The sequence below is a fragment of the Gekko japonicus genome, unplaced genomic scaffold (genome assembly GCF_001447785.1).
Source record: "Gekko japonicus isolate JY-2015 unplaced genomic scaffold, Gekko_japonicus_V1.1 scaffold895, whole genome shotgun sequence".
NCBI classification, from domain to species: Eukaryota; Metazoa; Chordata; class Lepidosauria; order Squamata; family Gekkonidae; genus Gekko; species Gekko japonicus.
This window is the reverse complement of record NW_015172581.1, coordinates 156,819-184,177: the sequence shown is the minus strand read 5'-3', so window position 1 is coordinate 184,177 and position 27,359 is coordinate 156,819. Positions and strand designations below refer to the sequence as shown.

Sequence of the window (27,359 nt, the reverse complement as noted above, 5' to 3'; positions counted from 1 at the left end):
GGGGGGGAGAGGTGCCAGTTCAGTACAAAAATCAATCCAGCATATTATTTATAGCCGCTTTGCCTTGCACCGTAGACTGAGCGATGTAAAAGCGAATAGTGGATTGCTGTGTATAGTTCATCACCCCAACGCCTCCTGGGATCCAGGTTGACTCCGGCCATCCTTCTCTGTCTTACCCACAACATGTTTTTTCAGGCGGAATATTATTATATCAGCTGAGTTTGATCTTTCTGGAAACTTAAAAATCTTGTTTAAAAGATAATTTGCCTGGGAAGGCAGCTGTTTAAACAGAATAAAAATGATAAATTTAAAAAAATGGTTGTATCTGTTGAATGCTGAGTATTTCCCTGGTTCGTGACCATCCCCATTTTTGAGTGTTGCAGTTTTTAAGGTCGGATTTATGACCATTTATTCTTTTGTGAATGAACCCGAGGTGATATGGCTGGAGTTTTTAGGTCTGGTGACTGTGTTGTCCGAGTGGATATGGGGACAGAGTTGGCATTCTGGCTTACTGCAGGCCCTGGTCCCAGAGTCTGTGTCCTTGTTAGGAAGGGGATATTGCTTTGGGTGAGAAGCTGCTAAAGGTTAGGAGGCTGTCTGTGGGCAAGAAGAGGACTGCCTCCCAGTGCCCGTGAGAGGGGGGTATCATTGTCCAGCATAGGTTGTAGGACGTTAATGATGCATTGACCCGGTTTGAGCTGAGAGCTGTATGTGACCACCAGTGGTGTTCTGTTGTTTTATTTTGTTTGGTCCTGTCTTGTAGCAGGTCACTCCTTGGTGTCATTCTGGCTTTGTTGATCTCTTTCCTTACTACACCAGGAGGGTATTGTAATTCTAAGAACAAAGTTTGAGTCTAGTGGCATCTTTAAGACCAACAAAGTTTTATTCAAGATATGAGCTTTTGTGTACGCACACACCTCTTCAGATACATTGAAACAGAAGTTAACAGTCCTTACGTATAGGCAGAAGGTGAACAGCAAATTAACATACAACATAATGAAGATGTTTTAACAGATACAAAGACCAAACAGGAATAACAAGCTAGGTGAATATGGTCACCATTTGTTTGGATTTAAATATGGGGGGGAAACACTGTGAAGCAAATAAATATGTTAAAATAGGAGACTAATGTGTAAATGTATCCTTCTTAATTGTGGGATGCTAAGAGTAATTAACTGAGATCCTGTTGTTATGCTCCATTCGTCTCCTCTCAAGCATGGAGGCAACTAACAGCATCCTTTTCTTTGAGGTGGGGCGACTAGTTGTGCAGTGTTATGTTTCCTCAGTCACCAGATCAGAGAAATACATTTCAATATTCATTGCATTACATTGGCCCCGGTCACACGAGAGGATTAGGGCCGGGAGAGGGATGGATCAGGGGCGGAGCAAACGGGCGCGATCCCACCGCAACATCTTTATGATCCCGCCGCCACGTCCCTATTTTGGTGCGGCACTTTGCCCATTCTTTTTGTCCCTCGTGTGGCAGGGACCATTATAATCACTTTTCCAATCTACCATTCCAATTAAGAAATACACTAAAATAAAGAGGATGTATAGCTCTTCTTGGTAAGAATGACTGCTGCAGATCCTGCAGGTGAGACTCTCTAACTGAGGGGCTAGAAGAGATGCGGCTGTAGCATAGAGCCTGGCTATAGATGATGGATCGTTTGGTGTGTTTAGGATGGTGATGGAGGCTTGTAGATATGTTTGGCGGTCAGTAGGTTTCCGGGATAAGGTGGTTTTTATGCTTCCATTATGTATTTGTACCGTGGTGCCTAGGAAGTGTATTTCTTGCGTGGATTGGTTCATGGTCCGGCTGATGGTGCGGAGGAAGTTGCAGTGCTTCTTTCCCGTGTGTCCAAATGGTGAAAGTGTCATCAATAAATGTCAGGCACAAGAGATGGGAGCTGCAGAAGTGCTGCTTCAGGTTAGCCACGAAATGTTGGCATGTTGTGGCGCCCTGTAGGTGCCCGTGGCTGTTCCACTGATCTGAAGGATAAACGTTCACCCAATCTGAAGCAGTTGCAGGTGAGGACAAACTGGCAGAGCCTGGTGCTGAGGGCAGCCGTTGTGTGTTGTCAGAGGTGATGCTCCCCATTGCTTGTAGTCCATCTTTGGGGGGGGGGGATGTTGATGTACAGAAACTCAGCATCCGTGGTGGCCAAAGTAGTGTTTCCTGGAAGACTGTTGATGGACTGTACTTTCCCCAGGAAGTCTGTGGCGTCTCTCCCATAACCAGGGTCTGAGAATAGCGTCCATCTATCCAGACGCCCCTCTAGTGAAGGTGCCTCTGCCTGAAACAGTTGGACATCCTTGCTCGTCCTGGGCAGGGAGTCCTTGCTTAATGACCGTTAAGAGGGCATTTCCTACAGCTGGCAGCTGGAGGGGGCACTTTCACACACGCTGAGAAATGCACCTTCAGTCCACTTCCAATGTACTCTAGCAGTTATCTGCAATTGGATTCTGCCATTTCACACAGTGAAATCCAATTGCCCAGTGCACTGAAAGTGTGTTATTTAGCATGTGTGAAAGTGAAATAGTACAGGTGAAGTGCTCTGAACGTTTGACATTTCCCCACAGGCGGCGGTCAGCTGGACTCAGAGGCTTTGCCATGACACTGGGAGAACGCCATTCCTGCCTGTCGGGTCCACTTGGCTGCTCGCAGGGACTCTAGACCAGAGACAAGGCCTCACCAGGCAGTTTGCTAGCCTGGACTATTGAAGTGTGCTCAGAGCTGCCTTTGAGGAACAGTCAGAAATCACAGCTGATTAGCCCTGACCTGGACAGCCCAGGCCAGCCCGGTCCCTCGTCAGATCTCGGAAACTCAGCAGGGTCGGCTCTGGGTGGGAGAACACCAAGGAACACCAAGGGGAGATGGCTATTTACAGTGTAAATTAGGGTTGATTTGTTTTTTGATTGTGCAGTAGTTTATTAGATTTCAGTGGTTTTTGAGCCTTTTAAAAATTTCATTGCTTTGTTTTGCTGGCTGCCTTGGGCACATGGGAGCATGTCGTAGTATGTTCTGGAGTGGCACTATTTTTTCCCCTCCCTCCCTCCCTCCCTCCCTCCCTAGCTGCTGCACTGAGCCAGGCTAGCATAGAGCAGAGCAGGCTCTTGCCTTGGTCTCCTTCCTTCCTTCCTTCCTTCCTGGGGAAGTGAGAGTCAGGGTGCTCCAAAGCCTGCTGAGGTTGTAATTTCAGTTGGGCTGTGGTTGTGCCCATACTTCAGCCCATACAGCATCTAGCAAACCAGGACGTTTAAAGAGGGACATGAAACGCAAGGGCTCCTTCAACCTGGGACGGCCTTTCCCAAGCAGAGGAGCAGCAGTGACGGCCGCCCCTTTCCTGTGGTGGCTGTGGAGGGAAGCAGGTGGAGGCCACTGGCTCTTGGGCAGCCTCATCCTGGCCTCCTCTGCCCTGCCTCTGCCCTGCCTCCCCTGCCTCCCAGTCAGCTTTGGGGCTTGCGCTCCTGCTGCCCACCGCAGCCGACGTAGGTGTGCTACCAAACCCCCTGGCCAGGCCAGGCCAGGCCAGGCCAGGGGCTGCACAGAATATGGGTGGGAGCAGCACGCCATGTTGATGTTCTGCTTCCTGAGAGCTGGCACTATTTCTCTTAATCTCTCTGACCCACTTTTCTCGGCAGCGTGTGGCTGTGACTTGTCTCAAGGAGGGTTCTTCGTGCGGCAGGGAGACTACATCTGCACTCTGGATTACCAGCGACTCTATGGGACACGCTGCTTCAGCTGTGACCAGTTCATTGAAGGAGAGGTGGTTTCAGCCCTGGGGAAGACCTACCACCCACACTGTTTTGTATGCGTGGTGTGCCGGTAAGTGTCAGTGAAACGTTAAACTGAAGCTTCACTTTAAGATAGAGCGGGACGGGGCTGTCCAAGGCAGGTTTTCCATCCTGGCATCGATTGAGCTTTCTACCCTGAATCTGGACATAGTTGCCATGTGCTGGTGGAAGCCAGGCTGAGTGTAGGAGTGTAGGGGGCTTGCGCTGCCACGGGGCCCTTGTCTGTGCGCATGTCCTTCCTGGTTGGCGGCAGGCCTGGAGGCTTCCCGGAGGCACCGTGGGCTGTCCCGTGGGCAGGTGGGCAGCTGCAGATGTGATGGGCACTCGCATCCTTCAGCTGTAGCCTTTATAACGCATGGCAAAGTTTTGAGTCCACTGGCTCCTTTAAGACCAAGTTGTCTAGGAATTTTTTCAGGTCGGGCACCATGGGTTAATTTAATTAGCAGAGCTAATTTAGTTAGTGGGTTGATTAAATTAGCTATGGCCCTGAAGGTGCTGCTGGCTCTTCTATTGCAAACCAGCATGGGGTCCAGGAGGTGCGAGGCGAGGCGGGGGGGGGCCCCTGCTCCACCAGCTGGCCAGCCACCTGAGTGGTGTTTGAGCACGGGCAGGGGGTGGGGGCTCCTCAGCGGTAGAGAAGAAGAAGAGAAGAGATTGGATTTATCCCCCGCCCTTCACTCGGAGTCTCAGAGCGGCTTACAAACTCCTTTCCCTTCCCCTCCCCACAACAGACTCCCTGTGAGGTGGGTGGGGCTGAGAGAGCTCTTGACGGAAACTGCTCTTTTTCAAGGACAGCTGTGCCAGAGCTTGTGACTGACCCAAGGTCACATCAGCAGGTGCAAGTGGAGGAGTGGGGGCTCAAACCCGGTTCTCCCAGATTAGAGTCCGCGCACTTAAAACCACTACACCAAACTGGCTTTGGAAGGAAGGAGAAGGAGGCGAAGGCGATGGGTCCTTTCCACTTGGAGACCCAAGGCGGACTCTGGGTGGCCAAGGTGATGTGGCATGGGGTGAGTGCTTGGATTTATACCCCATGGCCCTTCACTACCCAAAGGTGTCTTAGAGTGGCTTACAAACTCCTTTTCCTTCCCCTCCCCACAACAGACACCCTGTGAGGTAGGCGGGGCTGAGAGAGCTCTGACGGAAACGGCTCTTTTTCAAGAACAGCTCTTATCAGAACTACAGCTTGCCCAAGGTCATCCAGCCCAAGTGCAAGTGGAGGAGTGGGGAATCAAACCCGGTTCTCCCAGATTAGAGTCCGCGCACTTAACCACTACACCAAACTGGTGTAAATTTGGGAGGAGGCATCGCCCCATACACCCCACGCTAGCTATGGCCCTGAGACCAACAGAGTTTAATTCTGGCTATAAGCTTTCGTGTGCAGCTTATACCTTGAATACAACTTTGTTGGTCTTAAAGGTGCCACTGGACTCAAATGTTGTGGCGGGTAGAATTCCTTTTGCTTTTCACTGATTCTCTCTTCCTGCCAGCCACATGTAAGAGGAGGTATTGCATTGCAGTGGTTCATGACCACATTGACATCTATGCTCCTGGTCTTGTTTTAGCAGAGAGAACAGAGCTTCTCCATCTTCTGGTTCCGATTATGTAATTTCTTATATTGGCAGTCTGGTGATGTCCACGTATACAATTGTCTGTTTTCACTGAACAGCTTGTCTTCACAGAATTCTGTCAGTCACTTTCTAGCTTCATTTCATGCTACTGGCCCAAATTTTCCAACAATATTTGATTCTGTTTTGTTTCCTACTGTTGCATTCCAGTCACCTGTGATTACCAGCACATCTTGTTTAGGCATGTCATCAATTTCTTCCTGGACACCAGCATAAAAACTTGGATGATGGCTAAAAACACTGGCTGGGGCAGCACAGCTATGTTGATAGGCTGTCCATGAAGTCTGATTGATACTATTTGGTCAGACTTTGCATTAAAGCCCCTGACTGCTTGTGCTACATCTCGCTTCACTGTTAGAGCAACTCCATTCCTTCTGTGTTTGTCATTCCCTGAGTAAAACACTTGGTAATTTTCTGACTGAAAATGTCCTAATCAGTCCACTTTAGTTCAGTCACTCCCAGGCTTGCTGTGTTTAAACATTCCATTTTTCATTTTACAGTTTCACATTGTAATGTATTCAGATGCTGCCATGAATGCATTAGATGTAACGTGAAATATCTCATTGGAAAGCAATGTAAAGCTTCATCTTGGACAGGGATTCAAGTCCAAGACAAATGCGTCCAATCACATGCAAGCAAGCTGGAAGCGGGAATGTGTGTGATTGGTCCTTATGCGATCAACCTGATAGGTTGTTATCTGTAAAGTAGGAGTGGCTATATTAGCCGGGAATGTTTAAATACCGAGCAGTTTCAATGGGCAAACTGTTCGGGCTATCAGATGTTGTACCGTGTTGGAGAAGTGATCGTGTGGAAGAATAAACTTGAGTTTTGGCTGAAATCACTCTCTGACTCTTTGTTAAGCTCAGGACTTAACACACATATACCTTGATTTATACTTCCTCTGTTCCGTGTTCCTGTTATACGTGTCAAACAGCTTTGGGCTTTCCTTTTGCATCCATTCATGCTAACAACTGAACATCCTTTCGGTTTTAGTCCAGTTGCATCATTAAGAGCAGTGCCCTGTTCCAGGCTGGTTGCTTCCTGATTGCTTCCACTTACTGACAATTGTAAGTGCCTGTTTTATCAGAAGCAAGAGGTTTAGCTCTTCTCTTTGATTTATTCACTCTCTGTGGCTTAGGAGAGAAATTCTGGAGTGTCCAAGTCTTTTAAAAGTCTCATCCGTTGGTTGTGTGAGGTTTTGTGTTCCAGAGCTTTCTTTTGACTATGGGGGGGGGCGGGGTGTTGAGAAGGGAAATAATCTCTCCCAGGAAATCTTGTTCCACAAATAAATTGCTATTTTGCCATATTTAATCAAGGAAAATAACAGGTTCTCTGGAGAGATGGCATTTCCTTTTTCTAAATACATACAATGACATTAAATGCCGAGATTTATTTTGTGCAAGCAGGGACCCATGCTACTCAGGGGGAGGGAATTCCTCTCCCTGCTTTAGTTAACCTCCCATCACGGCTGCATCCTCGGGGCCAGCGTGGCTTTTGCCACCTCCCATCAGCAGCACCTCCGGCAGGTGCAGCCCACCTGCAGCTTCTCCCCCCCACCACCACCACAGTGCCCCTGCCGAGGCCGTGGCTGCCACGGCTCCCTCCCCACCCAGCACCACAACCCTTACCGGGCCCTGAGTCCCCCCAAGCCTCTGGGCTGCCAAGGCCCCCCCGCCCTCCACCCAGAACCCCAGCACGGCCTCAGCACACCCCCTGGCTCTGCTTCCTCGGCTTCTCTCCGCCATCGTCGCTTGTAGCCCCTGCAGCCGGGCTGGTTTGGCTTCCTTCCCCCCCCCCATCACCTTTATATCCTGCCAGAAGAGACTTCATCAGTATCATCCCAACAGCCCTGTAAGGTAGGATAAGCCAAGAGAGTATGACTGACCTAAGGGCCACCCAGTGAGTAGGTTACAAACCTCGTCTTTGCCTTGTGACTCAACTGAAGACTCCTGCAGGAAGGGGGAAATGGGTGGGAAGAGGGGCTGCTTGACCCTGACCCCAACTACTGGTTCTCCCCGCCCCCATAATACCCCTGCCAGCCATTTTAACCTATTTTTACCCATTCCAGGTCAAGAAATAAGCCTGCCTTATTTGTGTGCATATATAGTATAAAACAAAATATATTTCTACCCTGTTTTTCCTCCCAGTGGGGACCCAAAGTAGCTCACAACACCATTCTCTGCTCCCCATTCTACCCTCACAACAACCCTGGGAAGTAGCTGAGTGTGCGACTTGCCCAGTGTCACAGTAAGCTTCCTTGGCAGAGAAGGGATTCGGAACTGGGACTCCCAGATTTTAGTACAGTGCTTAGTAGAATGTTAAACACTTTATCATCAAATCAGAGTTGATACAGGCAATTCAGAATAACAATTAACTTTAGTAATTGGGGGAAATTCTATGTTTGACATAATTGACCCACGGACTGAGCAGGTGATTATGCATTTGCATTATGGAACAATTGCTGGATCTGTCGCACTTCTGTTAAATAGTTGATCTCCACTGTGAACCACGACTGTTTGCAGCTCACTCCTTTTAAGTGGTACTTCTGCTGGGTCTGGATGAAAACAGGAAACATGGGGTTAAGAATGTTTAATGCTACTGTTCAGACAGCAGAGAAGCCAGGCTGAGTTTTGTGAGCTGCATCAAACTGCTAGTTACTTCTACTAACCTTAACCCTAACCTCCCCCCCCCCGGGAATTCACTAGCACCAGAGTCTTCAGCCCTATAATGATCAGGAAGGACCCCAGGGAGAGCTGCCATTTCCCCTGCTTCTGTGCCTGCCGGCTGCTTGTGCAGATACATAGAAAGCAAAGGGCATCATGGCCCCTGCCTCTCCTTGGGAGCCGGGACAGAAGGACAGCGAAGAGGGTCACTCAGTGGCAAAGGGATTCCTTTTATCTCAGGCACCTTCGGGGGTTCCATGCTGTTGCTTGCGGCTAAAGGTGGTTCCAGAGCCTGGAAAATTTGAAGAAAGCTTCTGTAGGAAGTTTGTACAGAGATGCTTGAGTGATGGCCTTATCCAAGCAAAGGAAAGAAGCAATAAATTCAGTGGGAGAGGGAAGGAGCAAAGGGAGGTGGGGAGAAACGGGCACTGGAGGATTGTGTGTCACCAGCAGAGGCTTGAGGCAAAGGAGACATCAGAGGGCGGTGGGTCAGGCTTCATGGCAGTGTGGTGTGGTGTGGTGCTTGACCGTACACACATCTTAGACGCGGCCCTCACAGCTTGATCCTAAAGGTGCACACTGGGAAGCGAGTCCCACAGTGTCCGGTTTGCCGCTTCCTTGCAGGTGTGCTTAAAAATGGTAGCTGTAGGTTCTGAAGCGCCCCTGTTGTCCTTGATTCTGTTTCCTCTGATGAGGAACAGAGTTCTTTAGACTACTGTACCTTCTCCAAAAACACATTAGATTTCTTGACAAGAAGACCTTGAAAGATACTAACGACAGATAAGTGTGCCCCAGTTCCTTACCAAAAATACTTTCTCTCTTGAGCCAGTACTTCCAACTGGGAACAAATGATAAAAAATAAATAAATAAGTTAGTGTTCTTGTCCTGATCTGTGTCATGATGCGGGGCTAGGCAGGGGTGGGGCAGTCAGGATACAGTCCGAGGTCAAGAGCCAGTCACACCAGTTAGCCGGAAAACAAGTCCAATACACAAAGCAAGAGCAAGGTGGTCAAGGTACAGTCCAGAGTCAAAAGCCAGGCAAGCAAACCAACCGGGAAACAAAGTTCAAAGCACAAACCGTGAGAGTCGTCAGGAAGCCAGAGTCCAAAAGAGTCAAGAGCCAGAGAGTCAAAAGTTCGGGGTGCAGAGTTGAAGCATAGTTGTTCAAGCCGAGGTCAAGGAGCCGAGGAAATCCAGACAGGAACTAGGAGTTAGGATCATGTGCGGGGAGGTGCAGAGCTTCGTCCGAAGAGACTAGTTGCTGGCACGATTTGTTGGCATGAGGGCATGGGTTAAATAGCCCATACGCCTGCTGGCAATTAGCGCACCCCAAGCGAGTCCCGGCTTCTGCTAATACTCTGGGCTGAATGAGCGTCTGCCATGCATGCGTGCCTCTCGCTGCCTGGCTGCCATATCCCAACGGTACTGTTCCCTCAAGCGGGATACTGGTGGCGGTGAATCAGGAGGAGAACTGTCCGGGCGTGCTTCTGCCTCAGCTGTTGCTGGGGTAGCCTCTGGAAGCTCAGCCCTGTCAGGTGCGGGGGTTTCTGGCACTGAGAGCTCATCCCCAGTAGAACTTACATCCTCTGCTGGGGCCGTTTGTTTGTACTCGGCGGGAGCTGCTTGCTCGCAGTCAGCAGGAGCCGTGACAATCTGGGCTGTGCCACCAGAGGCCTACTAGGCCCAGGGAGCCTGGCTAGCAGTAGGTGAGGCTGGGCCTACAACTCCCAGAAGCCCCTGAGAGGTTTTGGAGCCAAAATTGACCAATAGGAAAAGAGGAGGGCTTGGAATAAAAGATCTGGAGCAGCAGGAAAACCTGTTCTTCCCAGAGGGCAGAGCCAGAAGGAAGGCTGCTGCAGGGAAGAGACCCTCATCCTGAGGGAAGGGTGAGTAGTCTAAGGCCACTTGATAGTGAGCCAGGAACAGTATATATTTAGACGTGTTAGGGCATTTGATTTCTTTTCTTTTCACCCACTTACTGTTGTTATTCTGCACCTTGTTGTTTGACCTCCTATACAATAAACTATTTTCATTGTTCACTCTGCCTGGTCCTCATGCCTAGTATTCGGCCAAATGGGAGATCTAAAGGTCTTGGGAGGGTGCTCTGGGCCTTCTCAAGGGAGCCTGGAACCAGAGTGGTGGCAGCATCAGGTGACACCCCACCTGAGCCGTGACAGCTCTGTACTAAGATAAAAAGGCTGTGGTTCAAAGAATGTGAGGGTTTCCGTTTATTAATACATTCACTTGTCTCACCGTAACACTCTCAGCCTAGTCGACCTCACGGGGGTGCCATGAGGATGAAATGGAGAAAGGGAGAATGTGGGTCCCCATTGCGGGGAAAAGTGGGGTGCAGATGAAGTCAACTATTAATTAAATAATTAATTAAGGGTTGTATTCCACCAAAGAGCTCATGGCAGCATTCACATACGTCCCTTTATCATCACAACCATTTTGCGATATAGGTTAGGCTGAATCGCAACTGGCCCAAAGTGAGCACTCTGGTTCAGTGGAGATTTCAGCCTGTGTTTCTCCCCTTCTCTGGCTTAAGACTCCAGAGGTACACAGTCCCACACAGTTTGCAACATGGCCTGCAGTTCTGCTGCTCTGGTGCCTCTTGCATGCCTGGTGTTCGGGTTCCTCAGGCAGCCCGTGACTCTTTGTCCTCAGTGCGTGAACCCAAATGGGATGTTAAAAAGAACATCATTTTCTTTCACACAAGTAACGCATGAAGTACATTATTTATGTTTCAGCCATTGCTCTCTTCCAGATTGTGGTGGCTGTGGCTCTGAAATAAAGAACGGGCAGTCTTTGGTGGCTTTGGACAAGCACTGGCACCTGACCTGTTTCAAATGCAAGACCTGTGGCAAAGTTCTGAATGCCGAATACATCAGCAAGTAAGTTAAAGCATGAGAATCCGGCCAGTTGGCCTCACGGGGGTGCCATGAGGATGAAATGGAGACAGGGAGAATGTGGGTCCCCATTGCGGGGAAAACTGGGGTGCAGATGAAGTCAACTATTAATTAAATAATTAATTAAGGGTTGTATTCTACCAAAGAGCTCATGGCAGCATCCACATACATCCCTTTATCATCTCAACCATTTTGCGATATAGCTTAGGCTGAATTACAACTGGCCCAAAGTGAGCAGTCTGGTTCAGTGGAGATTTCAGCCTGTGTTTCTCCCATTCTCTGGCTTAAGACTCCAGAGGTACACAGTCCCACACAGTTTATGTCATTTTTGCAACATTGCCTGCAGTTCTGCTGCTCTGGTGCCTCTTGCATGCCTGGTGTTGGGTTCCTCAGACAGCCCGTGACTCTTTGTCCTCAGTGCGTGAACCCAAATGGGATGTTAAAAAGAACATCATTTTCTTTCACACAAGTAACGCATGAAGTACATTATTTATGTTTCAGCCATTGCTCTCTTCCAGATTGTGGTGGCTGTGGCTCTGAAATAAAGAACGGGCAGTCTTTGGTGGCTTTGGACAAGCACTGGCACCTGACCTGTTTCAAATGCAAGACCTGTGGCAAAGTTCTGAATGCCGAATACATCAGCAAGTAAGTTAAAGCATGAGAATCCGGCCAGCTCTTGAGACACATGATGTTATCCAAACACGTTATTGTATCAAGAGGTATAAGCGAGTGCCGTATGCAGTGGACCCGCAGACCAGATGTGTATCATAAGTAGATGAAACCAGAAGTCAGTGGGGCTGTAAAAAGTGTTTAGCTTCTGTATTTACTGGTCTTATGGCTTGACCCTCCCTTCCCCCCTTTAAGGACCCAGCCTCAAACGGACTAAAGTATTATAGCCTAGAAGACTGTGCACACGCCCTCGCTCCTCGGGAGTACAGCCAGTCGGCCTTCTGGGGAATTCCTGACGAGTGTGCGCAGGATAGCGCTGACGGCGTCTGGGAATTGAGAGTGTTTGAAGAATCACGAGAGGCATCTGAGTGACGCAGTGTGAAGGACAGGCATTTGCCTTTTGTAAATGTAAATAACAGGTGCTCTTTCGATCAGAGACAAAGTATGTCTGTAAGGTGCAGGCAGTCTAGAATTCTGTGCCCAAAGGTTTCCCTCACCACTGAGGAATCACAGCCCCCTGGGATTAGGAGTGAGGTCACGGCTGTGGGCAGAGAAAGTCTCCATGCGACACATGATGTAGGCTATGGTGGATAGCTGTCAAGTAGAGATTAGCCACATTAACTAGCCGTGAATGGGGAGGAGAGACCATGACACAGCGGGAAAGGAAGAGAAGGAAAGAGTCAAAAGGCAGGTTTCTCGTCTGAGGGAGTGGGGAGGATGAAGCTCATCTGAGTCTCCCTCAGTTTAAGTAGTCTTTAATCTTCCGTGAGGTTGACTAAAATCAGAGAAGTGCAACATTGTCTTTAGAAACCAGTCCCAGAACCTTCTGCATAAAGCCTCACAGCTTTCCCAGAAAATGAACATAAAGAAAAGGGCTCTAAAACCCACAGTTTGGTGATGGATTCCTTGTAGTACTCAGGCCTCCTGGACTATATGCAGATGGACATCTACAAATGAAGAACAAGAACCTAGCTAAAATCCCCTCCCCCCCCCACTTTCTCGCCAGGCTCAGGGGCTCTGCTGCTGCTGGGGGAAGGCCCCACACGGCTCCCAGGCTGTGTGACCACCACCAGCGGGCCCAACGAGGCTCCTGGACCCCCCAGCCCCCACAGGGCCCAGCATGACTCAGGGGCTGCAGACCCAGCATGACTCTCAGATGGTGCAGCGAGCCCCACGTGGCTCCCAGGCTTTGTGGCTGCAGTCGCCGGGCCCAGTGGGGCTCCCGGGCTGTGTGGCTGCCCCGTGTGCCGGGGACTTGGCTCCAGCAGCATCTGCCAGCGGCGGTGGCCACCAGCAGCCTACCTGGATCACGTCTGAGAAGGCGCTAACTGTATGGGTGTGTGTGGGGGGCATGCCCGTATAGTCTTAAAAGTTCCATTGGTCTTTGTTCAAATGCTGGGGGTCGGAGTCCTCTGCATGGAGCAATGGGGGGGTTTTCCCCCCCTCAGGATTTTGCATTTGCTCCACAGACACCTGTCAGGCTTCCCAATCAAACACTCAAGAACGTTCCTTGATAAAGTCCAGTTTATTGAGGGTAGTCCTGGTGGGACCATGAATACTTGAGTCAGGAAGAACCAAAGGCAAAACGGTGGTTACAGATATACCCCCTTCAAACCAGACCCCCTGATATCACAAACCCAACAAGCGCGGGCAAAAAGCAGCACTTAGGTTCCCAGCGGGAAAAGCGGACGAGGGAGAGCCAAGCCTTCAAGGCCACTAGGCAGGGAGCAAAGGCAGCGGAGCCACGGGGGGCGGGGGGGGGCGGAGGAGGAGGAGCAGAGGGGCCAGGCGCCCCCCCCATTCCAAGGCGCAGCAGCTTCAGCTGACAGCATCCAGGAAGGGAGGTCAGAGGTAAGTCTTCCATATTGTTACGTTTAGCTCAGTGTTCTGTTTTTACTCCTGAATTCCTTAGATCTGTAACTAGTAGGCTTCGTAGTATTTTTCCCCTGTCTTGTGTGCTACCTTAATTTGCAGCAATAAAGTCTTCATGTGTAAGAGAGCTGACTGTGATTCGAATCCCTTCTCACGTGCTCACACTGAAACATGCACACATAGGAGAAGAGCTGAAACAATTGGGAAACTCTGCCCTTTGCACATGCTCAGAGGGAGCCTTTATTAGTGTTCCCCAGGTCACTAGTAAAGCAGGAGGCTGGATTTTTAATTTGGGGTGGTGGTACAAAGAAAAACACACTGCATGTACACAGACATGGTACACGCACGCAAGCCCGTGTAGACCCAGGGAGGGTTTATGACATCGCTGGGCCGTTGGCAGCCAGGCCTGAGGGGGTGTCCGAGCTGACACCCAAGAACCAGCAGCAGGCCCAGGGGAGGAGAAAGCCATGGCCATCGTGGACTGTCCTGGTGGGGTGCTCCATGGAGTTCCGAGCGACCAGCACCGGCCGCTGCCTGCTGGGGTGGAGGCAGCCCTCAGGAGGACTGTGCTGTAAGTGGCTCTTTGTCTCAGACAAGTACCTGGCTGGAGCAGGTGCCCCTGGGGGAGGGGGGGTTATTACCCAGCGTAGGCGCTTGCCTGGCTTGCTGCTACAGTGTCCTGGTCTCCTCTGATGTCTTCCTTCACTGTAGGACATGGAAGCAGATGAGCGATTGACCCCAGCAAACCCCCATCCCCATTGCTCTCTGGTTGTAGGAGAGAGAAATGGAAAGCTGTGAGAGGGAGGTTCCTTATTTCATTGCCCCCCCCCATTTCTGTTCAGGGTCATCTATCACAAGTATATGAATAGCGGAAATAGCCCACATGGCCACAAACCTTTTGATTTTGTAGTTCTGTTTCTTGAAAAGACAGCGATCTGATCTGTCTACTGTACTTCTATCCCCTCCTTTCTCTACACAGTTTTCTCCCACTCTAGTCTGTTCTGCCAACATCTGTATGAGGTCCACCCCCACCCCCCCACTGACCTCTCCACCACACTAACTCTCCTAAATTCTTGACGGTTTGTGGACAAGTCCAAGGGATCAGCTAAAACAACCCTGTCGTGACGTGATCCTTTTGAGTCGTTTTTTTTTAAAAAATAAGACTTTGTGGCTCTCCTGTGGCGGTGGTGTTTGGGCTCCGGCGGGATGGCCGTGCTCCGCTCGTCCCGGGGAGGCTGCCCAGAGGCCCTTGCAGCGGTGGTCTCGCATGGCCTTCCCACGGTCGGGGCTGCTGCCAAAGGACAGGGAAGAATCCAGAGCTTAAACATTTCTGAAACTGAGAAACTGTGTGATTTGTTTGGAGGGTTATCACTATAGCTGAAATTAAGTATTGGTTGTGTTCTTTCCTGTAGAGATGGTGCACCATACTGCGAAATGGATTATCATGTTAAATTTGGAATAAGATGTGACAGTTGTGAGAAATACATCATGGGAAGAGTTCTGGAGGTAAGACGCTTTTCCTCACAATAGATAGGTCCTTAAAAAAACCCTGAGAATTGAGCCGGGGTTCATGAAAGTCAAGATTTCTTCCTCTGTGGGGCATGATGTCTTCCTAATGTCCAGGGGAGGAGGGCGGTTTCTGTTGTCCCTCAGGGACCTTTGTGTTGCAGGATCTGCTCCAAAGTCGCCTGCTTGCTGCTCTGGGAAGGCTGCCTGGAGCCGGCTGCCTGGGGTGGGGGGGTGGCAGGTAGGGCAGGGGAGATGTGATGGGCGTGCAGCAACCCCCTGTAGCCCTTGGCAGCCCCACTGTCCCCACACTTCTCATCTAGCTCAGCTCCAGGGATGAACTTCGTAGTTGGGCTCAGCAATCCGAATTTTCTCGTTTAACTTTGGCTGTTTTGTTAAAGCATTTATATCCCACCTTTTCTCTTGCTTCAAGTCAGCCTACAATAATAGTTAGAACATTGTTAAAGCATTTATATCCCACCTTTTCTCTTGCTTCAAGTCAGCCTACAATAATAGTTAGAACATCTCCAGCTAAAAGCCCCCAATCCCCCCCCCCCATATGCCTGCTATTCAAACCGCCTCAAAAGCCCTGGCAGAACAACAGTCCCAAATACACAAATTCCACTAGTAGAATACACCCTCAAAGATTGCCGAAACACTATATTAAACAATTATAAAGTTGGTGGTGTCACAACAACAACAATTATGCATACTGTAACTATATGAAGGCATAGGATACAATATTTCCTCCTTTGAAGATAAGACATAAAGTCCACGTAGTCAGTGTAACTTGGTAACTTGATAGGAGGAGTCCACCGAGTCATAACATATTCCAAACAGCCTTTGCAAAGACGCCCATTCTAGATATTTGGAAGATGCGTTTCCTTTGACTTCTTCAATTTAAAGGGCTCTATTTTTCTAAAATGAACATTCTATAATATTCTTTTTGTTTACAAAAAGGCTGAATAATCAATTTCCCTGTTCAAGCCAAAAGGTTCTTACGTTTTCAAATCAAAGATAAGGCGTGCCTCCCTCTGTAAAAGAAGACGCTGCACATCGTGTCTTTGGAAAGGTTTATTATGGAGTACAAAAATCACTCCAAACTCCATGTCTCCATGAAGGGGGGCCCCCTCTCACTTCTTCTGGAATCCCATTCCGGGATGGGGAAGGCCTGGGCGCTGGTCGATGTCAACAGATGCTGCCCGAAGACACAGGGAGATATGGAAGGAGAGGGTCTTTAAAATATGGGGGTCCCTGGTTGTGAAGTGCTGTGAAGGTCATAACTAGCGCCTTAAATTGAACCAACTGACAGCCAGTGATGCTGTTTCAAAATGGGTGACGTATGTTTCCGGAGGCTACCCCCTGACCGTAGTCAGGCTGCCTCTCTTAACTGTGACGACAGGACTGATCTGTATTAAGCAGTCCTGAGAATCCATTCTTTCTGAAGGATGTGAAGTGCCTTGCTGGGACAGTCCAAAGGCTGCCTGATGGAGCATCCTTTGCAAGGAACTTGGCAACCAGCAAAACAGATCATGAACAGCCATCCAGGGATATGCCAGGGGTGTTGCAGTCCACTCCTGCAGTAGACAGACACCCTTCTGTCCACTCCTGCAGTAGAGAAAGATGAATTGCCAGGAGGCAGGGTAGCTCTTTAGGTCACCAACAAAGCCGTTGTTTTTGTGACTTCTTTTCGATGACTCGGCTGTGGCAGAGCAGGGATGTGAACTAGTCTTGGCACAGGTGTGACCCCTTTTGCCACCCTTTTCTTCTCTTTCCCCCCTTCCCAGGCGGGAGAGAAACACTATCACCCAACGTGTGCACGGTGTCTCAAGTGCCATCAGATGTTTGCAGAAGGTGAAGAAATGTATCTTCAAGGTAAGGGAGGGATCTCCATTATTGGTCTTGTTTTCTTAGGGGCTGAAAAGCTAGGGAAATCTGTTGTAACTGTTTACAGTTAACTGTAACTGTAATCTGCTTTCCAAGGTGCAGAATTTCCCACCGTTTCTTGCTATGGAGGGCAGGGCTGCAGTCCTTTGTTGTTCCTAACCATTGAACTGCTGTGGCGTTCTGAGCCCTGGACAAGCTCAAAAGGTGCAAGGGCACCTGTGAGGACTAACAGAGAGGAGAAATCCTAGTCGTCCCCCGTCCTGTTCCCCCCCCCCCCCGCTCCCTGGCTCGCCTCCTGCAGCTCCCCCTCCCCCGTTCACTCTCTCCTTCCCTGGTGGCCCCCCTCACCCACCACCTGTTGGCTGTTGTGTCCATACACTAGTTTGAGTTGCTGTGGCAAATCGAAGTGCCAGCTGCAGTCTGATGAGGTGGTGGAGGTGGCACGGTCTGCAAATCCTATTTGCTGGGGTTGGGGGGGGGTTACCCGCAGATCAAGTTCCCCCTGTTTTTCAGAACCCTAAATGGTGTCCACGGCTTGCTTTATTCTGTCAACTGGGGCCCATCCCTTGGCTATGAAATATAGTGATCTACACAGACATTGTTATTTTTAAAAAAAAATATTAATTTTTTAGTTCACATTTATAGCCCGCCCTTTCCACAAGTGGGCTCAGGCAGGTAACAGCATCATTTATACAAAATATATTAGTTAATACGGTAAAAATTAAAATTTAAAACATCATCATAAATATTAAAATGATGGTCAGAAACTGATGTTAAAAAAAATTTCTGCTTGTGGGAGGCTCCTGGCCATGGCATAGATGGCGGAATAACAGACTGACAGAAACCTCAGGGAGGCCCTATATGGACGTTCACAGCCTCAGCCAAAGGCCTGGCGGAACAGCTCCGTCTTGCGGGCCCTGCGGAACTGAAGAAGATCCCGCAGGGGGCCCCCGATCTCAGTGGGGAGCGTGTTCCGCCAGGCAGGGGCCAGGACGGAAAAGGCCCTGTCCCTGGTGGAGACAAGACAGACGTCTTTTGGGCCAGGGACTACCAGGACCAGGACGTGGTGATTCATAGAGCGTAGTGCTCTTCGAGGCATATGTGGGAAGAGTTGGTCCTTCAGATATGTTGGTCCCATGCCGTGTAAGGCTTTAAAGGTTATTACCAACACCTTGAAATGGATCCGGAACTCTACTGGTAACCAATGCAGTTGGCAGAGGACCTGCCAGACGTGAGCCTGCATAGAGGCGTCACCGTTAGCAGGCATGCCACTGCATTTTGCACCAGCTGTAATTTCTGGGTCAGCCTCAAGGGTAAGCCTGTGTAGAGCGAATGACTGTAGTCAAGCCTGGAAGTGACCATTGCATGACACTGTGGTTAGACTCTTCCAGAGCACTGAATCCCAGCACAGGTGCCACATCTCTGGCTGTGGGTGAATTTAGCCCTGGGTCTGGCCAAGCTGGATCATTCTCTTGTAGCGCGTGACCGTGCACACTTTTCTGGCCTAGCTCAGCTGTTTCTTCATCAGTGAATGAACCGCTGCAGTTGCAGATAGCGATAAATAGCCCTCATGTCACTCCACTTTCCAGGGACTTCAATTTTGCACCCGGCTTGTCGACAGGCTGCCAGAGTGGAAGAAAAGACCAAGGTGAGGCTCTGCTTTTCATCTCCTTAAATGCGCTTCATTTTCTTCTTTAGCCTGTCCGGGCTGCTGTTTTACTTATGTATGTTAGAAAAGGCAAGGTCTAAACGTTCAAGGATAAGGTATCTACAAACTGGGAATCTTGGCATTTACAGCCAGTGTGGTGTAGTAGGTAGAGTGTTGGCCTAGCACCAGGGAGCTCCAGGTTCGAATCCCCACTTTGCTATGGGCCAGTCACGCCACTCTTAGCATAACCAACCTCACAAGGTGGTTGTGAAAATAAAATGGAGGAGAGGAGAACAATGTAAGTCAGAAAGGCAGGGGGATAAATGAAGCAAAATAAATGAATAAATATCTGTTGCTGGCTCAGTTGAGGGTTTGTGAAAGCAGCATTACTAAATCAAATTGAACAGTGCCAGGTGCAGACTGAGGAAGCAATACTGAGCCTCGCTCACATTGACTGCTCTCATGTGTGCCAAGGTGGAATTTTAGGTGACTTTAGGAACAGTTCTAGTGCCATGCAGTTCATAACTATATGTTAAAAGAAATAGTAGTAACACCTTAAAGACCAACAAAGTGTTCCTTACTTCATCAGATATAAATGAGAATGAAGATCCATCTTTTTTTATTTTATATTTATCTTTATGTAGTGTTTGGTATATATTACATATTGTCTTTCTGGGTCACCCGTACATTATGTGACAGTTTATACCCCTTCTCCCTCCCTCCCTCCTCCCCCCTCTGCTGTTCCCATGCGTTAGTCCTTTGTTCGCGGCCCCGGGCACAAAGTCCAAATCTTGCACTGAATGTCTTTTCTCCCTTCTGATGGTAACCACTCTAGGTATGTCTTCCATTTCTTCCTGATTTCTGTGGTCTTGTCTTCCCATGTGGTCTTCCAGTTCAGCTTCTCAATTATATCCGGCTGTATGAAATCAAACAAATAATTATGCCAGATTTCTACTGTCCACTTACTCTTGTCCTTCCAGCCTAGAGCAATCACTGCTTTGCTTGCTAGTATCATAGCTTTAAATATAGCTTAATTCTCCTTGCTTACTACTGGGTTCCCTATTATGCCCATTAGCATGAAGTTAAAGTTTATAGTCAGTGAAACTTTACAGATTCTCCTTATGATTTTTAATATTTTTATCCAGAAAGCACTAACCTCTGGGCATTCTACATTTTTTGCTGCCAAATATCCACTCTCTAATAGCTCTATTCCATTGTTCTAGCCTTTTACTATGAATTCCTATTGCTATCGACTGAAATAGATATATTAATTTAGGGACCCAGAACATTTTTACAGTCCTTATTCTAGCAGATATGTCTAAAGTTTTATTTTTCCACTTTCCCATTTCATTCTCTATTTTCCTCCATATCATGTTGTAGTTAGCGTCCGGAATTCTATCGATCTTCTTTTGTAACACTATACCTAAGAATTTGAACTTTTTAGTGCCCATTCCAATACTTGTAATTTTGTTTATTGCTTTCCCCCCCTCTTGATTCACATTGAGATACATGATTTTAGCCATGTATCATGGGACTTGGTCTCCAGACCCCTCACCATCTTCCTTGCCTTACTCTGGACACGTTCTACCTTGTCTATATCCTTCTTAAATTGTGGTGCCCAAAACTGAACACAATACTCTAGGTGAGGTCTAACCAGAGCAGAGGAAAGTGGTACCATCACTTTGCGTGATCTGGGCACTATATTTCTGTTGATACAGCACAAAATCACATTTGCCTTTTTAGCAACCACATCACACTGCTGACTCAGTCTGATGGCTTACATAGACATTATTGGATTAAAACAACTGGGAAAATCTTAACATTATGAGAAGTACTGGCCATGTTATTAGAGATAGTTTGCTGAAAAATTGGTGGTCACTTAATACAACTATAAGTCCCCCAATATGAGCAATAGATGCTCATCTCGACAAACCTGAGTGGAAAAATAATGACTTTATAAAATATCAAGATATGATCAATACATTTGGGAAAATCAAATCTTGGCAAGTTATTAATGAAGAAGGAAAATAAGATGCAATGGTTAACATATCTTCAACTTTCATTGAGGTGTAAAGAAGGACTGGAGACCAAGTCCCATGAGGAAAGGCTGAAGGAGCTGGGCCTGGAGAGAGGAGATGACTGAGAGGTGATAGGAGAACCATCTTCAAGTACTTGAAGGGCTGTCATCTAGAGGATGGTACAGAGTTGCCCCAGAAGGTCGGACCAGAACCAACAGGTTGAAATTAAATCAGAAGTGTTTTCTGCTACACTTTAGGAAGAACTACCTGACAGTTAGAGCGGTTGAGTGGTTCCTCAGTGGAACAGGCTTCCTCGGGAGGTGGTGGGCTCTCCTTCTTTGGAGGAGGTTTTCAAACAGAGGCTAGTTGGCCATCTGACAGCAATGCGGATTCTGTGAACTGAGGCAGATCATGAGAGGGAGGGCAGGAAGGGTTGCCTCCGTGCTTAGTTCTTGTGGCCCTTTCTTACACGCCCAGGGAAATGCTGATTGCCACTTTGAGGTCAGGAAGCAATTTTTCTCCAGGCCAGTTTAGTCAGGGATCCTGGAGGTTTTTTTGTCATCTTCTGGGCATGGAACAGCGGTCACTGGGTATGTGGAGGGGGAGGTATTTGTGAATTTCCTGCATTGTGCAGGGGGTTGGACTAGATGACCCTGGAGGTCCCTTCCAACTCTATGATTCTATGATTCTAAGATAGGCATTGAGAAGGAGATACACTAAAGAATTTGACCCAATTTGAAAATATAATATTGTACCAGGTTCAAGGACATTCCTACAAACTTATTCTACAATGTGATACAGAAGCAGAACACGTCAAGAATGTATGTTGAAATAGTCACAAATCATCTTTTCCCCTAAATTAAAAAACTCCAACTCCTGAGCCTTTCTTCATAGGTAAAGGGCCCCAATCCTTATATCATTTCTGCCTATTTCTATACCTGTTGCCCATCAAAAAGGGGGATAACCAGAACTATGCCCAGCATTATACCTAGTCTTCAGCTGCAGAATTTAAATAGTTACCAGGCATCATGATTTACTGCTCTTCTTCTGTTTACTGTTTCCTCTTCTGGAATAAAATATGGCCATGTTAGACATTTCAAGCAACTTCCCATGTTTATATAAGCTAGACAATAGTGCTATGATCACTGTCCCCAACCGGTTCAACAATACTTATATCTCACACCAGAATCAAAACACCACTCAGGATCAATTCCAGGGTCACATCTCCACAGCTGGTTTCCTAATTGATTGTTTCAAGGCAGTGTTATTTGTGCATTTCCCCAGCCAATGAGAGGGTAGATGTAGTTGCCCATTATTACATTTTCCCCTTTGGTTGCCTCCTGTCGCTTTGTCCATCTCCAGATCGCCTCCAGTCTTCTGATTAGATTGGAGATGTTCCCAGCTCACGTTACCTTTCAGGTCTGAGATTCCCATCCATAGCAATTCTTTGGGGGAGTTTATTCCACTTATGCCTAATTTGACCAACATTACTACCCTCAAAATGTCCTTCCCTCTGTTTATATTAAGAGTTTATATCAAAAGATAACCATATTCTTTTACCACCAGTTCCATTTATTATTTATTTATTAGGACATTTATACCCCATTTTTCTCCCTAATGGGGACTCAAAGCAGCATACAACAGTGTTCTCCCTTCTTTCACTGTCTCCTCACAACAAGTGCCCTAACCCAAGGTCACCCAAGGAGAACTTCTGTAGCAGTGCAGGGATTTGAACTTGGAACTCTTAACCGCTTCCCCATGCTGGCTGTCCATAGGATGCACCACATAATGAGGATGGGAGTGGGCTGCAGTGATGATGAGGAATCAAGTAATGTCACCTCTTTTCCCTTCTACTCATGGCTTGCTTCAATGGAAGAGACAAAAAAGAGGCATTTTTACTTGATTTCCTATAATCTCCATAGCCCCCTGTCCCGGGGCTTATTTCAGGTGTGAGGTTCTCCTGATCCTCAAATTCATGGATGGGCACCTGCTAGCACTAGTAAACCCTATTAGTATTTGAGCATTGGACTCCCCATCTCCAACATGTACAAGCAGATGCCAAACAGTCTGCTCAAATGATTCCTCGATTCCATTATGTCAACGGTGGACATTTTGTTCCTGCTAAGATTTGTGTATGCAGGGCTAAATTGGTGCCTCATCTTCTTTATGGAATGATCGACAAATGCAGTCCAGACAGAGAGAGGATGCAGGCTTGTATCCTTAGAGTTATTCCAGGCCTCCCTAAATGTGTAATGGGGCAGTTATGAGCCTTGAGATGGGATTACACTCATGAGTAACTATTGCAAGAGTCACAGCCATAAACATTTGGCTATTTGCCATGGAGATCCATCCTCTAGTTTTGCCTCTTTAATATTAAAAGTGGCATTTTAAAGCAAATGAAAGAAAGATATAATCCAAGAAAGTGTGTTGGATTTTCTACCCTGGTTTTGCTGTCTCACAATCTGAAGAAGGCCTGTGCATTAGTCCCAAACAATATAGGGATTGAATTGTGGCCAGAAACAATTTGGGAGCCGGTGTAGATGGAACAAGACTGGAGAGAGATGTGTGGTTCCTCTGACCCGCTCCAGCCAACATCCTGGCTGCAGCATTTTGTACCCATTGAAGTTTCCAAACCCTTCCCAAGGACAGCATCATGTATAGTAGGAGGTCTGTGAAATAAGTTAGCACAATATGCATGTTCTGGCACATAGACTTTGTTCATCTTTCACCTTGGATCTAAACTTTCCAGTGTTTAAGAAATGGGGAAGTTACTTAAAAACCTTGTCAGTGTATATATGTGATGTTTCACATTAGCATGTTACACTGTTTCACCATCAGCAACCCTTCAAATGAATAACAGCATTCATGAACAACTATTGCAGGAGTCACAGCCATAAACATTTGGCCATTTGCCATAGAGAAATGTGAAATAAGTTTGCCCAATATGCGCATTGTGGCACATTGACCTTGTTAACCTTTATCCTTGGATCTAAACTTTCCGGTATTTAAGAAATGTGAAAGTTACTTAATGTGGAAGTTGGTGTAGTGGTTAAGAGAGGCATACTCTAATCTGGAGAATGGGTTTGATTCCCCACTCCTCCTCCACATGCAGCCAGCTGGGTGGCCTTGGGTCAGTCACAGTTCTCTCAGAGCTGTTCTCTCAAGAGCAGTTCTCTCAGAGCTCTCTCAGCCCACCTACCTCACAAGGTTTCTGTTGTGGGGGGAGAGGAGAGGAAAGTGATTGTGAGCCACTGTGACACTCTTGAGTGAAGGGCCAGGGGTATACATTCAACCTCTTCTTCCTCCTCTTCTTCTTTATGTCCTTGGCATGAAGGACTATGTCCCTTGTGCTGTTTTGCAATTATACAAGAATCAGAGATGATGTAATTGCTCCACTCTTGGCTGTGGTACCTGGCCATTCGGCAGAATGGCTAATTCCCGTTTTTCTTGCTGGGAAGAATGTACGTGTCCCTGGAAAAATGGCTCTCTTTTTCAGTACAGCCACTGAGACTAGATCCTGGATGCTGAAAGTACTGATCCAACATGTACAATTGCTATGTTTTGTCTTACTGACCATATTTTTTTAATGGTCTGTTAATAAAGTAAGCCATTTAAATTTCTCCTGGTTCTTGAGGGGTGGGGGGTTCATGACAAACAACTGCAGGTCCCAAAATGCCTGTGAAAGCACTGCTAACTCCTGGTAACTAGTGCTTAAAATAGGTGTGTTATGATCATGTCCTTCAAAAGATGGGCAGTGATGAAGAAGAAGAGAAGAAGAGATTGGATTTATACCCCGCCCTTCACTACCCAAGGGTATCTCAGAGCGGCTTACAAATTCCTTTCCCTTCCCCTCCCCACAACAGACAGACACCCTGTGAGGTGGGGGGGGGGGGCTGAGAGAGCTCTTGACAGAAACTGCTCTTTTTCAAGAACAGCTCTTGTCAGAACTACGGCTTGCCCAAGGCCATCCAGCCAGGTGTAAGTGGAGGAGGAGTGGGGAATCAAACCCGGTTCTCCCAGATTAGAGTCCGTGCACTTAACCATGACACCAACTGATGTTTTGTACCAGTTGAAGTTTCCATCTTCAAAGAAAGTGTTACAGTAATCTACTCAGGATGTGGCCAAGGCATAGATACGCAGCAAGTTCAAGTCTTTGTCTCCCATTAGTCTAAGCAAGCTATGAGTAAGCCTTGAGCTATGGTAGCCATGTGTGACTTGGGAAGCAAAAGTAAGTCCAAGGTGTGAATCTGCACAGCTCTGACTAGGACTTGCATTTCTGCAGCTAGTTGTGCATCACTGTCACCTCTTACTAGTCTGGATTAATCTTAAATTGGTTCATTAGCCAAACTTCCAGTGATCTCAGACATTCATTCAGTGAATCAGCTGCCATTCCTGCAGTAGACGGGGGGGGGGGGGCAAACTGAGGAGGCTGTGATCAGCCCTGTGAGAGGGATGCGCTCCCTAAGGCCACACCCCGTCCCTGAGCAGCTGCCTGTAGGGTGTGAAGGAACACTGGTGGAGAACCTTGCAGGATGAACCAGCATTGCCCAGCACCATCTCCTCAGTCCTCCTCTGGAGGTAGGAGCAAAAGCATTGTCCCAGATCCTGACCCATGGAGGAAGTCCACGTGGGTACTGAGAGGTCCAGGGGGATAGGCAGGGTGGTACTCCACCTGTCCTTTTCCTGCTATAGGTCATCAAGGGTTGCTGCCACATGGGGGGAAATTGATGCGGCCAAAGTGCGGCTTTTTAAAGCCGCACCAAAAGAGACACGCGGCGGCGGGATCAAACAGATCCCGTGAGCCACCACGGAGTTGCTCCCCGGCACGATCAGATGCTGGGGGGGAAAAGCCATGGAAGGGAGCACGAGGCAGCCGGCTGCGCATGTGTGCGCATTCGCAGTTCAGCTGGGAGCCTCCAATGCTCCTGAAAACGGGAGATCCGACGGCCACACTTGCTGCGGCGTTTCTGGTTGGTGCTACCTTTTTGTTGTTGTTTTTTACTGCGTGGTTTAGGCCTGAAGGGACGGATCAGGGACGGGTGTGCGCAGATTCCCAGATGTTGCGGTGTGCTCGCACCCGTTTGCTGCGCCCCCGATCTGTCCCTCTTCCGGGCCAAAACCTCCCGTGTGACCGGGGCCAGGGAATGCATCCCCTATCATTATTTTTACATGCAACCAAGGATCATATTAAATGTCCACATGGCACTGACTTCAAGCTCAGTGTTGCGCCCACAGCCTGCAGAGGACAGGGATTGGGACTGAGAGAAGAAGAGTTGCTTGGGATCTAACTGGTACATGGGCGTGAAATGTCAGCCTGTGCAATGTCTGTATTGTTCCTGTGGTACCTAAATTGTGGGGCAGCCCTTACTTACAATGCTCAGGGTTTTGGAGTATGCGTGAATTTGTAAAGGCCTTAACTTGGATGGAAAGATATTTTAACTGCTTTTATTTGACCAGAATTGCCTTACAGTTCTGAGTACCTTTAAAGGTTTCAGAAACATTTTCCTTTACTAAACTCTCAATGCCATTCATTTTGCATGCTTGTTTTCAGTTGCAGGAAACCAGAACATCATCTGAGAGCATAATGTCAGTGCCGGCATCAAGTACATCAGGGTCCCCAAGCCGAGTGATTTACGTAAGCATTTGTTTAAAGTAAACATTTACCCTAAGAAAAGAAATGTGGCAATGGAAAGTAGATAGAACAGAATTTGTTCTTCAAATAACAGTAATGAAACAAGAATTATAGACCATATTTAAATGAGCACCAGAACAAATTTAGTACTGGTTAGTATCTTTGTGACCATCTGCAGAAACACGTTGATCAGGGCCAGGTTAAATATTTTTTGTCGTAATTTAACCCTTCTCAGCCACCAGACACTGATTCAAGGTTGTTATTGCTGCTTGTGGATCAGTGGAGAGAGAAAAATAAGCATTAGGTTTCATCAGAAAATTCATGACCATGTATTCCATTCCTCCAGATGGTCTCTCCCAGGCGCTTCATTAAAATGTTCTGGATTTGTGGCTCTCCACAGCTCCAAGAGAGAGCTAAACTGCACTGTGTGGCATATTCTTGAGGTGTCAAACTCATTTGTTATGAGGGCCGGATCAGAAATAAATGTCACTTTGTTGGGCTGGGCCATGCTGCTATAAAATGTAAGATGAGGTACCAGAAATATAAATGTTGTAAAGATGATTTCAGATGCAAATGGCAGTAGCAGGCATGATTGGATTAGGTATGATATGCAGAGGAGAAGTAGGCATGGAGATATCAGCATTGGTAATGATACAGGAAACCTAGGTCTTAGTTCCATCCAGGAGGATTCATTCCAGGAGGATGCAGAGAATAAATGGATGTAAGTCTGACATTAGAAACCACAACATTCAGTTGCTGACCCAAGAGTAGCAGTGCTCTTACAAAGGAATTTCAAAGGGAGATTAGAAAGAGAGACTGCTGAATTGCATCCTTCTGGATTGGACTGAAACCTAGTTTTCCTGTCTCATTACCATGGTGTGCTGTTATCATTTGGCATCTGAAATCACTCCACTCTCCAAGATATAAGGGCCAATCCAAGTGTTCTAATTCCTAATCTGGGTCTTTTTGAAAGAAAATAAATCCAGATAGGAACAGAGAAATCCAATCTTTAAACACACACACACACACACACACACACAACTTTTCAGACTAAGTCAAAATAATTTCCTCAGTGTACATTGTGCTTGTCAGAAGAATCCATCCTCCCTCCCTCCCTCCCTCCCTCCCTCCC

The 27,359-nt window shown here is 47.7% G+C and overlaps 1 protein-coding gene across 1 annotated transcript in view; it reads left to right on the top strand.

Annotated features, from left to right (window-relative positions):
* The window catches only part of ABLIM2 (actin binding LIM protein family member 2), a 72,762-nt gene that overhangs the window by 15,982 nt on the left and 29,421 nt on the right, over positions 1-27,359 (top strand). The window contains exons 3-8 of the mRNA XM_015421450.1: positions 3,643-3,826; positions 10,837-10,980; positions 14,949-15,042; positions 16,830-16,917; positions 18,519-18,577; positions 26,147-26,230. Of these exons, the coding sequence (XP_015276936.1) occupies positions 3,643-3,826; positions 10,837-10,980; positions 14,949-15,042; positions 16,830-16,917; positions 18,519-18,577; positions 26,147-26,230 (653 nt within the window). The remainder of the gene's footprint in view (positions 1-3,642; positions 3,827-10,836; positions 10,981-14,948; positions 15,043-16,829; positions 16,918-18,518; positions 18,578-26,146; positions 26,231-27,359) is intronic.